The sequence below is a fragment of the Somniosus microcephalus genome, chromosome 17 (assembly GCF_052327205.1).
Source record: "Somniosus microcephalus isolate GS21.2 chromosome 17, FLI_Smic_1.0, whole genome shotgun sequence".
Taxonomy (NCBI): domain Eukaryota; kingdom Metazoa; phylum Chordata; class Chondrichthyes; order Squaliformes; family Somniosidae; genus Somniosus; species Somniosus microcephalus.
Genome location: NC_141003.1, coordinates 19,131,585 through 19,146,780, shown reverse-complemented (window position 1 = coordinate 19,146,780; position 15,196 = coordinate 19,131,585). Strand labels below are relative to the sequence as shown.

Genomic DNA, 15,196 nt, shown 5'->3' with positions numbered 1-15,196 from the left:
AATTGGCTTATTGGGGAACATAATAGGTACATGTGACTAAACTATCCGAACCTACTTAATGGTGTCAAATAGTCTCTCATCTGATCGGCTATTGAGACGGAGACTATTTTAAAGGAGTGTAGCTAAGTATTTGAAAAGGAAGGAAACAAAAGGATACGGGGAGAGGGCAGAGAAATAGGATCAGAGTAGGCAGCTCCTGTCGAAGCGCACAGGCGTGATGGGACGTACAGCCTCCTTTTGTGCTTTACTTGTACTTAAAAATGGGGCAGTAGTGGGACCAAAATAGTAGGCGGAACAGAAGTGCCGACTTACCACTGAGCTCCTCAATTTCAGAGACATGTCAACCTTGGCAGTCACAGCTCTTACCTGAAACAGGTGGGGGAGGGTCTCATACATATGCTAATTGAGGTCAGATGGCACAGGTGGGGCCACCAATGCCATTTCCGTCTCTGCCCGCCTACTTCCTGCTCCCGCCCACCAACCATGGGCGGGACAAGTAGGGAGGCGGCCACTGTTGGTGTAAATTAAAGGGAAGCTGGGTGGAGGGTTGGGACACATGTCTGTGGCAGTCGCTGGTGGAGTTTAATCCTTAAAGGCGTCCGATTTTAATGTCCTTGCTGCTGCAGGTTCTGCAAAAACGTTGCCTGCCGCTCTGAAATGCTGCGTGTTTCCCCGCCGGATGATTCTGCCCCCCTCCCCTTTAAGGTGCTGCTATAGGCCCTTCGCATTAGGCTGTCCCGCCCAATTGCCCACCTCCAGATGAGTGGGCTGCCCATCGGCGAGCGTGTTTTTGCACCTGGCAGATCACTGGCCGCATTTTAATGAGGACCCCCCCAAAACCAAAATGGATCAGGTCCTAACACTGACCCTTGCGGTGGCGGGGAGGGGGGCATCCACACTCTGCTCCACGCCCACCACCCATCGCATGCCAGGCTCCAAGCTCAGGTCTGACAGAACCATGAATTTGCGCAAATCTGTCATTATCATTGTGGACTCTCCTCTCCTGGTCTAGTGTCCTTCGTGCATCTGCTTGACTTTAAGGATTACCACTGCCGAAACCGTCGAAGGTGGACACTGACCAGTGCGACTGCCATGCTGATTAACTTCAGGTTGGGCGAAACACGATCACAAATGACGAGCATCGCATGCCAAGACCCGCTTGTGAATACAGAAGCAGGCCTTCCATTGGTGGTCAGCAGTGGCCTCGGCAGAATCAGGGCCTTGGCAGCCAAGCAACAGAAAACACCGCTCTTAAAAAGAGGGAAGGAACAGAAGAAAATGGCGGAAGGTGCAATGGTTAGTTACAAGTGTAAAAAGCATTACCACTGGTGTGATGGTTATCAGGATGAAGTGTCACTAGAAAAATAATAAATCACACTATTAGTAACCAGCAAAGAGTAAGAAAGAGTACCTCCCAGTCGCCTCGAACACAGGCTCAATCTCATGTGCACTGCAATTTATGGTAAAACCAAGTTAGCAAGAAAAAGTGACTGAGGCAGTAGTTTACTTACTCAACAAGTTTCTTTCACAATCCAGAGCTTTTTTATTTTGTTTAATCTTGCAAAACAGAAATGTTCCTGTCACTCACATGGGAAGGGTGATTTTTAAAGGTAATCAGGGAATGAGAGAAAGGGAACAAGACATAACGTACACAGCAAACAGGATCCTCGGGTAGTCAGCTAGAATGTTTCTGTTAGTCTCAGAATGTACCAGCTCTACCCCCCCCACCCAGCTTCTCTATAGAACATCATCAAGTCAACAGCCTAGAATTGTTAAAAGGATTTGATAGGGTGGACAAAGAGAAACTATTTCCTCTGGTTTGGGGAGTCCAGAACAAGGGAGCATAACCTTAAAGTTAGAGCTAGGCCGTTCAGGGGTGATGTCAGGAAGCACTTCTTCACACAAAGGGTGGTGGAACTCTCTCCCCCAAAAAGCTGTTGCGGTTCGGTCAATTGAAAATTTCAAAACTGAGATCGATAAATTCTTGTTAGGCAAGGGTATTAAGGATTGCGGATCTAAGGCGGGTAGATGGAGTTAAGATACAGATCAGCCGTGATCTAACTGAATGGAGGAACAGGCTCGAGGGGGTGAATGGCCTACTCCTGGTTCTATGTTTCCTGAAGGTACGAGGGGACATAATCCTAAAATTGGAGCCAGGCCATTTAGGAGGGAAATCAGGAGGCACCCCTTCACACAAGGGGTTGTGGAAATCTGGGACTCGCTCCCCAAAAGGCTGTAGATGCTGGGGGACAATTGGAGCTTTCGAGACTGAGATCAATAGATTTTTATTGGGTAAGAGTATCAAGGGATCTGGAGCTAAGGCTCATGCATGAAGAATGGGCAGAAGGTATCAGAAAGGGGCAGGCGCTTGTAGAACTGTATCTCAACAGGAGAGGACAGAATTGGAGGGGGTAAGTAATTCCAAATACAGAAATAGTGTTCAGACATAGAGAGCTAAGCAGAGAACTCCACCCTTCAAAACAAGGTGGATCAAACAAATCAACTAACATTCAGAACACTTAAATAAGACTTTAAAATCAGAGGATTCAGTTCACTGATGCAGATTAATATGAAGTTATAACGTAGCTCAAAATACCTCCATGTTGTTTCCTGGTTCATCTCATTTTCAGGCTCTCTATAATTTGTACCAAAAACAAAAACCATAACCATTCTCAGGATTAGTGAGCATTGCAAGGCACAAACACCATCAGATCGATCACTGTCGTCACAATACTTAACATGAGAATATTGTTCATTTACTGACTTCATAAATTCTGCAGCATTTTCCTGTACTTCAAATAAATTAACAGGGTTAATGATGCATCTTTCTTCAGTAGACTGTTGTATTCAAGAACACAATTGACACAACTATACCAGAAATAAGCAACCGTACAGAATCCGAAAGGTTACATTGCAGCATGCCGTAATTTACTTCATGGATGTGGCAACCATAGCCAGCAATTTCAACCCATTGTGTCATTGTAAACCTTGTGTGACAATTCAACAATCCCCTTACCTCAGTAATAATACTGCTCACTCACCACAACAATAACAACTTGCATTTATATAGTGCCTTTAACGTAGTAAAACGTCCCAATGTGCTTCACAGGAGCATAATTGGACAAGAAGTGACACCAAGCCAAAGGAGGAGATATTAGGACAGGTGACCAAATGCTTGGTCAAAAAGGTAGGTTTTAAGGAGCATCTTAAAGGAGGAGAGAGAGGTGGTGAGGCGGAAAGGTTTGTAGAGGGAATTCCAGAGCTTAGGGCCTAGACGGCTGAAAGCACGGCCGCCAATGGTGGGGCGAAGGGAGTGGGATCAGAGGAGGGGGCACGGTGGCATAGTGGTTAGCACTGTTGCCTCACAGCGCCAGGGACCCGGGTTCAAATCCGGCCTCGGGCGACTGTCTGTGTGGAGTTTGCACATTCTCCCTGTGTCTGCGTGGGTTTCCTCCGGGTGCTCCGGTTTCCTCCCACAGTCCAAAGATGTGCGGGTTAGGTTGATTTGGCTATGATAAATTGACCCTTAGTGTGTTAGGGGATTAAATACGTGGGGTTACGGGGATAGGGTGGGATATGTGTCGGTGCAGGCTCGATGGACCGAAATGGCCTCTATCTGCACTGTGGGGATTCTGTGGATTCTGTGGAGGTTACAGAGATAGTGTAGAGCGAGGCCATGGAGGGATTTGAACACTAGGATGAGAATTTTAAAATCGAGGTGTTGCCGGACTGGGAGCCAATGTAGGTCAGCGAGCACAGGGGTGATGGGTGAAAGGAACTTCGTGCGAGTTAGGATACAGGCAGCAGAGTTTTGGATGAGCTCGAGTTTGTGGACGGTGGAGGATGGGAGGCCGGCCGGGAGTGCATTGGAATAGTCGAGTTGGGAGGTAACGAAGGCATGGATGAGGGTTTCAGCACCAGATGGGCTGAGGCAGGGGCGGAGACAGGTGATATTACAGAGGTAAAAGTAGGCGGTCTTGGTGATGGAGAGGATATGGGGTCGGAAGCTCAGCTCAGAGTCAAATAGGACGCCAAGGTTGCAAACAGTCTGGTTTAGCCTGAGACAGTGGCCTGGGAAAGGGATGGAATCGGTGGTGAGGGGTGGGGGGGGTGGTGGTGGCTGAAGACAATGGCTTCGGTCTTCCCCATGTTTAATTGGAGGAAATTCTGGCTGATCCAGGAGTGGATGTCGGACAAGCAGTCTGACAACACAGAGGCAGTGAAGGGGTCGAGAGAGGTGGTGGTGAAGTATAGCTCCTTTCCTCCCTTCTCAACCATGTTTACGGTAACCCCCTTGACCTTGCCCTCTCACATGGCTTTGCTATTCCTATTGTCTCAATCACAGACAAGACCATCTCTGTTCACTTCCTTGTGTCCCTCACCACTCACACCCCCTTGTCAACAACATATTGTGGGACTGGAGCCACATGTAGGCCTGGAGTCGCATGTCGGCCAGACCATTGTCCCTTCCCTGAGCTAAATGGGCTTTTACAAGTTGCCAGCTTTCCATGGTCATTTTCTCTGATGTTAGTCCACAAATTATCCATTTTTATTTTATTTAATTTCACAACTTGGAATTTGATCTCACGACCCCTGGGTTGCTAGGCCAGCTACCGTACCCAAGCAACCTACCAACACTATAACACTGGCACTGCCAGCAAGTTTCCAACCTCTCTGCCCACTTCAACCACAGCGGAAAGAACCTATTGCTCGGGCGTAGACAGTGCCAGCAAATCACATGTATTATTGGGGGAAGATGCTTCTACCAGCAGCAGAGTATGGCCACAACAACCCTCTCCTTACAAGTCACTTGCCATATGCCATTTATTTCAAGTGAGACAGATGGCGAAATCTATAGTGGCGTGTTGGCAGAACTTATGTTACCACTGGTCAAAGGAAATAAAACTTGCATTTATACGGCACCTTTAATGTAGAAAAAATATTCCAAAGCGCTTCACAGAGCTGTAATCGACAAATGGACACCAAGCCAAAGAAGGAGGTATTAGGAGGGGGTGTCCAAAATCTTAAAGGAGGAGAGGGAGGTAGAGAGGAAGAGGGTTCAGGGTTGGTATTCCAGAATGTGGGACCGAGGTGGCTGAAGGCACGGTTGCCAATGATGGTGCAAAAGAAAATGGGGATGTACAGGAGGCCAGAGTCGGAGGAACAGAGAGTTTGGCACATGGTGGTGGCTGTAGGCCTACATTTCACTGCAAGGAAATAAAGTGAGACAATCTTCTTCATTGCTGCTAAACATAGTTATTTTACTTACTTGCTCCAGTAAACTTTCCCAGAAACTTTCAGCATCTCTCCAAGGGTAGCAAGGAGAAGTGAGGATTTTCCACATCCCACCTGCCCTACAATCATTGTCAGCTGACCTGGAAATAAATAATAATCAAAGAATCTTTCATCAGTGCTGTATTAAATACTTTGTTAACTAAATCGCTCTGCAGATTTTTTTAAAATTCAATTTAGGCAATATGGGCAGCAATGCCGAAACCTTCTATTAAGGCTGGAACAAGCCAATCTACGAGGTTGTGAACAAATAAACATGACGAGGTTTTGCCATTCGGAGTTATAAATACATGCTTGGGTTAGATCTATTCATTCTCCCTCCTCCCACCCTATCGTATTCGCATCTACATGCAAATTAATTTATGCACAATTAAGAAGACAACTAAAAGTGCCAGGCAATGACTATCTCCAACAAGCGAGAGTCTAACCACCTCCCCTTGACATTCAATGGTATTACCATCGCCGAATCCCCCACCATCAACATCCTGGGGGTCACCATTGATCAGAAACCTAACTAGACCAGCCACATAAATACTGTGGCAACAAGAGCAGGTCAGAGGCTAGGTATTCTGTGGCAAGTGTCTCACCTCCTGACTCTCCAAAACCTTTCCACCATCTACAAGGCACAAGTAAGGAGTGTGGTGGCACACTCTCCACTTGCCTGGATGAGTGCAGCTCCAACAACACTCAAGAAGCTCGACACCATCCAGGACAAAGCAGCCCGCTTGATTGGCTCCCCATCCACCACCTTAAACATTCACTCCCTCCACCACCGGCGCACCGTGGCTGCAGTGTGTACCATCTACAAGATGCACCACAGCAACTCGTCAAGGCTTCTTCGGCAGTACCTCCCAAACCCGCGACCTCTTCCACCTAGAAGGACAAGGGCAGCAGGCGCATGGGAACACCACCACCTCCAAGTTCCCCTCCAAGTCACACACCATCCTGACTTAGAAATATATCGCTGATCCTTCATCATCGCTGGGTCAAAATCCTGGAACTCCCTCCCTAACAGCACTGTGGGAGTACCTTCACCACACAGACTGCAGCGGTTCAAGAAGGCGGCTCACCACCACCTTCTCAAGAGCAATTAGGGATGGGCAATAAATGCTGGCCTTGCCAGAGATGCCCAGATCCCATAAACGAATAAAAAAAAAGTTATAATTTGACTTACCCTTACCCACCAATGTGAGAGGCACACAAAATGGAAGACAAACCACAAAGAGTAAGAACTCCACTCTCTAATTAAGATTTTAGGAGATGTGGTTATCATATCAAAATAAGCTTCAGGTCAGTTTAGCTCTGGGTTCTGCCAGTGTTAGATTGGAGATATTGAACCCACAGCCATTAATGGAATTTGGGCATAGCTCAAAGCATTGGAGGACTATCTGCAAATTTCTTCATCTGAATCTGGAAAAGCCAAACCTTCTAGGTCAACAACAACAACTTGCATTTATATAGCGCCTTTAACGTAGTAAAACTTCCCAAGGTGCTTCACAGGAGCGTTATCAAACAAAATTTGACACCGAGCCACACATGGAGATATTAGGACAGATAAGCTTGGTCAAAGAAGTAGGTTTTAAGGAGCGTCTTAAAGAAGGAGAGGTAGAGAGGGTCTTCGATGATTGGGTCTCATGTTATACACAAGGTGAATTGGGCATACAACTGAGAGGTCACCAAAATGTGGGTGATGGGGGGATTGGAGGAAGCAGGAAATAGCAGAAATTGACTGATGCTGCCAATAGATCCTATGGGAATAAGGCCGAGGCATAAATACACAAAGTGCCTGACCTTCATCACCCACTTTATAAGGATGAGATAAGCACATTACACATTCCTCACCGGAAAATCAGGGAATCGCACTGACGCTCATCACCATGCCATTACCATTGATTATAATATTTTAATTAAACGCTTCTGTATTTTGAGGAAGCACACTGACGTAAGAAAACTACTAGGCACTTGGTCTAAGCGTTACAAAACTTTAATCAACTGTTTTACAACATGGAGGTCTAGTTGTGTCCTTCACTAGTTCCTGTTAAGAATGTCCTGCGCAAGCTGGGCCCGTGCCCGAGTATTTATACTCTCCCTGGACAGCGCCACCCGTAGGCCACTCAGTATCATTTCATAAGTCTTTCTTTCATGAATGACTGATTCATGTCAAGCACTTTACACCTAACAGAAAGTTTCAGCAAAAGACTGCTTACTGCACTAATCGCAAAGGGATCCCATGAAAGGATTCCTCTCAATAAGTGGGATTTGGTATATTTTAACGACAAAACCGATCAATAGGAGTTGGCATATATTAACAGAAAGGTCCAACCAATAGGAGATGGTATACTTTACCTGTTGGAACTCTGATGCTGATGTTAGAAAGAGTTGCCATGCCACTGCCCCAAGAAAAGGATCCATTTGTAACCTGTGATTTGAAAATATTTAGGGTGTGAAAGTATTTCATACATAGTGGAAGCAGCAAGTTACTTTTAAGGTATTTTTCTCCATTTATTTCCTAACTATTTCAAATATAACAGATTCAGTCTTAGGATCATAGAATCATACAGCACAGGAGGAAGCCATTGGGCCCATCGTGCCGGTGCCAGCTCTTTGGTAGAGCTCTCCAGTTAATCCCACTGCCCCGCTCTTTCCCCATAGTCCTGTAAAACATTTTCCTTCAATATTTATCCAATCCCCTTTTGAAAGTTACTATTGAATCTGCTTCCACCACCCTTTCAGGCCGTGCATTCCAGATCACAACAACTCGCTGAGTAAAAAAAATGTTTCCTCATCTCGCCTCTGGTTCTTTTGCCAATCACCTTAAATCTGTGTCCTCTGGTTACCGCCCCTTCTGCCGCTGGAAACAGTTTCTCCTTATTTACTCCATCAAAACCATTCATGATTTTGAACACCTCTATCAAATCACCTCTTAACCTTCTCAGCTTTAAGGAGAACAACCCCAGCTTTTCCAGTCTCTCCACATAACTGAAGTCCCTCATCCCTGGTGCCATTCTGCTCAATCTCCTTTACGCCCTCTCCAAGGCCTTGACATCCTTCCTAAAGACTGGTGCCCAGAATTGACCCACAATACTCCAGCTGAGGTCTAACCAGTGTTTTATAAAGGTTTAGTATAACTTCCTTGCTTTTGCACTCTATTCCTCTATTTGTAAAGCCAAGGATCTCATATGCTTATTTAACAACCTTCTCAACTTGTCCTGCCTCCTTCAAAGATTTGAGTACATACACCCCCAGGTTCCTGCACCCTCTTTAAATTTGTATCGTTTAGTTCAAATTGCCTCTCCTCTTCGTCCTACCACAATGAATCACTTCACACTTCGCTGTGTTAAATTTCATCTGTCACGGGTCTGCTGATTTCACCAGTCTGGCTATGACCTCCTGAAGTCTGTTACTATCTTCCTCATTGTTTACATTTCCGAGTTCCGTGTCATCAGCAAACTTTGAAAATATGTCCTGTATACCCAAGTCCAGGTCATTAATATATATCAAAAATAGCAGTGTTCCTAATTCCGACCCCTTGGGAACACCACAGTATACTTTCCTTCAGTCTGAAAAACAAGTGTTCACCGCTCTCTGCTTTCTGTGCCTTAGCCAATTTTGTATCCATGCTGCCACTGTCCCTTTAATCCCATGGGCTTTAATTTTGCTAACAAGTCCATTATGTGGTGCTTTGTCAAACATCCTTTTCTCTAGTGAAGAAAGATGCAAAGTGCTAATTTAGTACGTCAGCCATGCCCTCTGCTTCCACAAGAAGATCTTTTTAGTCCTTAATTGGCCCCTTTGACTACCCTTTTATTATTTATGTGTTTTTAAAATAATTTTGGGCTCCCTTTTTATGTTAGCCGCTCATATCTCTCTTATTCCATTTTTTAAATCGCCTCTGTACTTTCTATATTCCTTAAATGTATAGATTTTTTTTGCTCGTTTAGCACTATTTAAAGATCAACAATGAATTTTTCAAGGCCCAATTTCACTGAGGCTGGTCCGTGGAAAGAATTTAAACATTGGAAAATATATTTTTTAACAAACAGACCAAGAAGGTCCCAGGTTCGACCCTGGGCAGATGCGGAGTTAGGAGAGCGCAGTCAGGGTGACACTGAGGTCTTACAATTAGTCTCTGTGCCTGGCGCCGTGAGTAGGAGAAAAGTTAGCTGGTGTTCCCATTTCAAGATGCCATCAAGTAATTTGTGCTGGACATTGTATGTGTGCTTGTGCATGTGTGTTTGTGCGTGTGTGCTTGTGCGATTGTGTGTGTGTGTGTGTTTGTGAGTGTGCGTTTGTGAGTGTGCGTTTGTGAGTGTGCGTTTGTGAGTGTGTGTTTGTGAGTGTGTGTTTGTGAGTGTGTGTTTGTGAGTGCGTTTGTGAGTGTGTGTTTGTGAGTGTGCGTTTGTGAGTGTGTGTTTGTGAGTGTGCGTTTGTGAGTGTCTGTTTGTGAGTGTGTGTTTGTGAGTGTGCGTTTGTGAGTGTTTGTATTTGTGAGTGCGTTTGTGAGTGTCTGTTTGTGAGTGGGTGTTTGTGCGTGTGTGTTTGTGAGTGTGTGTTTGTGAGTGTCTGTTTGTGAGTGTGCGTTTGTGAGTGTGTGTTTGTGAGTGTGTGTGTTTGTGAGTGTGCGTTTGTGAGTGTCTGTTTGAGTGTGTGTTTGTGAGTGTGTGTTTGTGAGTATGCGTTTGTGAGTGTTTGTGTTTGTGAGTGTGCGTTTGTGAGTGTGTGTTTGTGAGTGTGTGTTTGTGAGTGTGTGTTTGTGAGTGTCTGTTTGTGAGTGTGTGTTTGTGCGTGTGTGTTTGTGAGTGTGTGTTTGTGAGTGTGTGTTTGTGCATGTGTGTTTGTGAGTGTGCGTTTGTGAGTGTGTGCTTGTGAGTGTGTGTTTGTGAGTGTCTGTTTGTGAGTGTGCATTTGTGAGTGTTTGTGTTTGAGTGTGTGTTTGTGAGTGTGCGTTTGTGAGTGCGTTTGTGAGTGTCTATTTGTGAGTGTGTGTTTGTGAGTGTGCGTTTGTGAGTGTCTGTTTGAGTGTGTGTTTGTGAGTGTGTGTTTGTGAGTGTCTGTTTGTGAGTGTGCGTTTGTGAGTGTGTGTTTGTGCGTGTGTTTGTGAGTGTGCATTTGTGAGTGTGCGTTTGTGAGTGTGTGTTTGTGCGTGTGTGTTTGTGCGTGTGTGTTTGTGAGTGTGTGTTTGTGCGTGTGTATTTGTGAGTGTGTATTTGTGAGTGTGCGTTTGTGCATGTGTGTTTGTGAGTGTGCGTTTGTGAGTGTGTTTGTGAGTGTGCATTTGTGAGTGTGTGTTTGTGCGTGTGTGTTTGTGCGTGTGTGTTTGTGCGTGTGTGTTTGTGAGTGTGTGTTTGTGCGTGTGTATTTGTGAGTGTGTATTTGTGAGTGTGCGTTTGTGCATGTGTGTTTGTGAGTGTGCGTTTGTGAGTGTGTGTTTGTGAGTGTGTGTTTGTGAGTGTGCGTTTGTGAGTGTGTGTTTGTGCGTGTGTGTTTGTGCGTGTGTATTTGTGAGTGTGTATTTGTGAGTGTGCGTTTGTGCATGTGTGTTTGTGAGTGTGCGTTTGTGAGTGTGTGTTTGTGAGTGTGTGTTTGTGAGTGTGCGTTTGTGAGTGTGTGTTTGTGAGTGTGTGTTTGTGCGAGCAACTGAAGGCAAAATAACCGGCGTGCTTTATACGGTTTAAGTGGCTCCTTTGTAATTGACGCCTATGGTGATGACAATGGTTAGCGCCGTTTGCCCGATATAGCCAGCTGTCAGGGATAAGCGCGGATGGTGTAAGTCGTGGGGACTGTAAATGGAAAATCAGGGCTTCCTAATCGGGAGCATTTGATCGGAGGAAGAGCACTTTTATCTTGGTGCAGAAAAAGCCTTTTAAGATAATAGCGAGTTAACATCCAATAAAAATGTTTGTCTTTGTCTGAATTATAATTTTATTGCAGTGATTAAAAGCAGGAAATGAATACTCTTACACAATCTGACTTCTGCAGAGTGTGGGAAAGGCTAGCTCTGCCTCATTTATACTTCCCGACCCACAGTACGGATTGCTCATTCCCTTTTATTCTCGTGTGCGCAGAAAGACAGGGATTAGGCGCATGAGAACCACAGCTGTACAGTAGGAAACAATTACAAGTTAGTGACCTTGACTGACACATCTTCTGTCTCCCTGGACCGAATGTACTTCCTCAGTGGCTGTTCATAACCTTCCAGCTGGCCCTTTAGGGGCTGCCGCCTGTTGAAGGCCTTAGTGTGCTGTATGGTAAATTTAAAAAAAGCATTTTATTACAATTATACCGACTCAAAGCTAAGTTCGTTTACTTTTTTAAGTGAACTTAATTTCACCAAAGGACCTCTGACTTTAACTTTGGGCTCTCACTTATTGGCCTAGAAATTGAGTGGGCTTAGCGCCCATTTTGCGGCGCTAGAGGGCATTGCGCTGGACTTACAGCCGGTTTTGAAATTGACTAGGGCCCAACATCGGCGTTACACCGGTAGCGCTGCGCCGGCACCGATGACGTCATCGGTGTGCGCAGCGTCCCGGTTGCCGTGGTGACGGGCCCCAGCGCCGAAATTCAGTTGCGGCCGCCTCGCCCGTGGCAGCCGCAACTAAGACTCTGGCAACAGAGTCTTACACGACTTTGCGCCGGCGCATAAAGGTGGAGCGGCGGCCGGCCGCTTTCCCGCCGGCCGCCTGCCCGCACCTCCCTCCCCGGACTCCCCCACCCCCCCCCCCCGCGGAACAGATGCTTCTCGGCTGCGAGCCCGGCACTTCCCCGAGGTGCCGGGCTCATTTTTGTGGCGATTTAACCGGCCAGCGGGCGGGTGCAGGCAGCTCCTCCTTAACTGAAGGAGGAGGCCTGCACTTCCCGAGCCTGCCGCACCGCATCGGGCGCCGCAGCGCCGGAATAGCGCCGCAATGCGGCGCATAGCGCCAGTTTTCAGGCGCAAACAGCCTTCAGTAGCGCCGGCAGCCATTTGGGCGCGGCGCTACTGAATTTTTGGCGCGCACAGCGCGACTTAGCACCGGCGCTAAATTTCCGGCGTTAAGCCCCGGCGCAGCGCAAACTCAATTTCTAGGCCATTGTCTTCTGCCTGTTCTCCATTTACAACCAGGACATATCTCCCCTAACCTCTGCCATGCCGACAAAACCTGAGTTTTCCTGTGTCCATTCGCGTGAGCATTTTGGCTGCCGCTCTGGACTCAAGCCCATTATTTCTGTCTCCTTTTCTCTATCTCTTCTCTTTACCCCTCTTGGGCCTTTCTCTCCAGTCTCCTCCCCTTCCTGTTACCCAGTCTTGCCTGCTTTGATTTCTCCCCTCTCGGGTACTCCCCCCCCCCCCCCAAAGCCCCGTTACTACCCGTCACTATTCCTGTACCCTCCTCCTCTCCTGTTTCCATAGGCTTGACTCCCTCTTGGAGAAGTCCACAGCTTCCCTCTGTGTCTCCTTCTCCAAGGGGCCCATTGAGGCACTCATCGCTGCCTCCTTACGAGCAACAATCCCAACTGCCCCATCCCACTCTCTCACCAACCCCCCACAAGCAGCGCGGCTGTTGGGGGCTAATCTTGCTAATCTCCTTCCCCTCCCACCACTGACCCCGTGGACCCTGCCAGCGGTTCAATAATCACTGTCCCTGTCTGCATCTCCCTCCAGAATATCCTTGTGAACAGGCCCCTTGCTATCCATGACTTTATTGTGAATGATTGCGTTGAAAGCATGGCATTGATGGAAATTTGGTTCATGGCTGACAACACCTTGCCCCCTACTGAAGCCTCCCCACCTGGCTATACCTTCCACCAATTGGTGGAGGCCAATCATCTCAGCCGCAGGACATCGCGGCAGGAGTTCCTCAGGGCAGTGTCTTAGGCCCAACAAGCTGCTTCATCAATGACCTTCCCTCCATCATAAGGTCAGAAGTGGGGATGTTCACTGATGATTGCACAGTGTTCAGTTCCATTCGCAACTCCACAGATAATGAAGCAGTCTATGCCCGCATGCAGCAAGACCTGGCCAAAATTCAGGCTTGGGCTGATAAGTAGCAAGTAACATTCGCGCCACACAAGTGTAAGGCAATGACCATCTCCAACAAGAGAGAGGAAGTCTAACCACATTCAATGGCATTACCATCGTCGAATCCTCTGTCATCAACATCCTGGTGGTTACCATTGACCAGAAACTTAACTGGACCAGCCACGTAAGTACTGTGGCCACATGAGCAGTTCAGAGGCTGGTTATTCTGTAGCGAGTGTTTCACCTCTTGACTCCCCAAAGCCTTTCCACCATCTACAAGATACGAGTCAGGAGTGTGATGGAATACTCTCCACTTGCCTGGATGAATGTAGCTCCAGCACTCAAGAAGCTTGACACCATCCAAGACAAAGCAGCTCGTTTGATTGGCACCCCGTCCACAACCTTAAACATTCACTCCCTCCACCACCGGTGCACTGTAGCTGCAGTGTGTACCATCTACAAAATGCACTGCAGCAACTCGCGAAGGCTTCTTCGACAGCACCTCCCAAACCCGCGACCTCTTCCACCTAGAAGGACAAGGGTAGCAGGTGCATGGGAACACCACCATCTCCAAGTTCCCCTCCAAGTCACACACCAACCTGACTTGGATATATATCGCTGTTCCAAAATCCTGGAACTCCGTACCTTACAGCACTATGGGAGTACCTTCACCACATGGACTGCAGCAGTTCAACAAGGCGGCTCACCACCACCTTCACAAGGGCAATTAGGAATGGGCAATAAATGCTGTACTTGCCAGGGATGCCCACATCCTGTGAATGAATAAGAAAAAAAAACACCTGCCCTGCCTAAACCGCTATAGTGATGCTGTGGCTCTTATCACTAAAGTTAACCTTGGTCTGTCCCCTTATTCCTTTGGCACCTTATTTTCCTTTGATCACCTCACCTTGTTGCACCCCTCTCATCTTTCCTTTAAAATTCTCGTCCTCTACTGCCCACCCAAGCCCCACGTCGAGTTTCTAATCAAGATATCCTCACTTCTTTCGTCCCTCAGATTTTGCACTGAGCAACTTCTAATCCTCGGTGATTTCAACCTCCATCTCAACTCACCTTGCCCTTTCTCATCTGAGTTCATTCCCTGCTGTCCTCCCTTAACCTTTCCCTCCATATAAACTCTCCCACCGATAGTCACGGCCATCCCCTTGACCTTGCAATCTCACATGGCCTCTTTATTACCATTGTCTCAGTCACAGACAAGGCCATCTCTGATCACTTCCTTGTATCCCTCACCGCTCACATCCCCCTTCCCCCTCCCAATCCCTCTCCCTCCTGCCCCTGGAAAAAACACTCCACCAAGTCACTTACATTGAAACTTTCGAGCTCCCAAATGCCTAGTCTTTGATTGCTTTGCTGAACACGCAATCCGCAAGTGTGACCGAGTTTCCAGTCATTTGCCACTTTAATTCTCTGTCACACTCCCACTCTGACCTTGCCCTCCTACACTGTTCCAATGAAGCTCAACGTAAGCTCGAGGAACAGCGCCTCATTTTTCAATTAGGCACTTTACACCTTCTGGACTCAACATTGAGTTCAGCAATTTCAGATCATAATCACCGCCTCCATTTTTTACGGACAGCAGCTGTTGGTAATGATTCTGCTGTAGCCATTTACACCTCCTTTAGACCCATCTTTTGTTTCTTTACTTGTCCCATTACCATCTACTTTTCCCTCGCACCATCATCCCTTTTGTCACTTAATCTCTCCTGCCTTCCAGCCTCCCACAGACCTTCCCTTTTGTTCTTTCCTCTCCTCCCCCCTTTCCCTGCCCCTGTACTTGCTTAAAACCGATTACATCTCTAACTGTTGCCAGTTCTGATGAGAGGCCATCGACCTGAAATGTTAACTCTGTTTCTCTCTCCACAGATGCTGCCTGACCTGCTGAGT

The 15,196-nt window shown here is 47.0% G+C and overlaps 1 protein-coding gene across 3 annotated transcripts in view; it reads right to left on the bottom strand.

The window, feature by feature from the left end:
- The window catches only part of LOC147105547 (ATP-binding cassette sub-family C member 9-like), a 221,659-nt gene that overhangs the window by 84,082 nt on the left and 122,381 nt on the right, over window positions 1–15,196 (bottom strand). For 2 of the 3 annotated variants that reach the window (XM_086010011.1, XM_086010012.1), the window contains exons 15-19: window positions 11,423–11,533; window positions 7,639–7,711; window positions 5,270–5,375; window positions 2,597–2,635; window positions 1,412–1,450 (exon numbers count right to left, since the gene is read on the bottom strand). In XM_086010011.1, the coding sequence (XP_085866137.1) occupies window positions 1,412–1,450; window positions 2,597–2,635; window positions 5,270–5,375; window positions 7,639–7,711; window positions 11,423–11,533 (368 nt within the window). The remainder of the gene's footprint in view (window positions 1–1,411; window positions 1,451–2,596; window positions 2,636–5,269; window positions 5,376–7,638; window positions 7,712–11,422; window positions 11,534–15,196) is intronic. The other variant, XM_086010013.1, reaches the window with a different exon arrangement.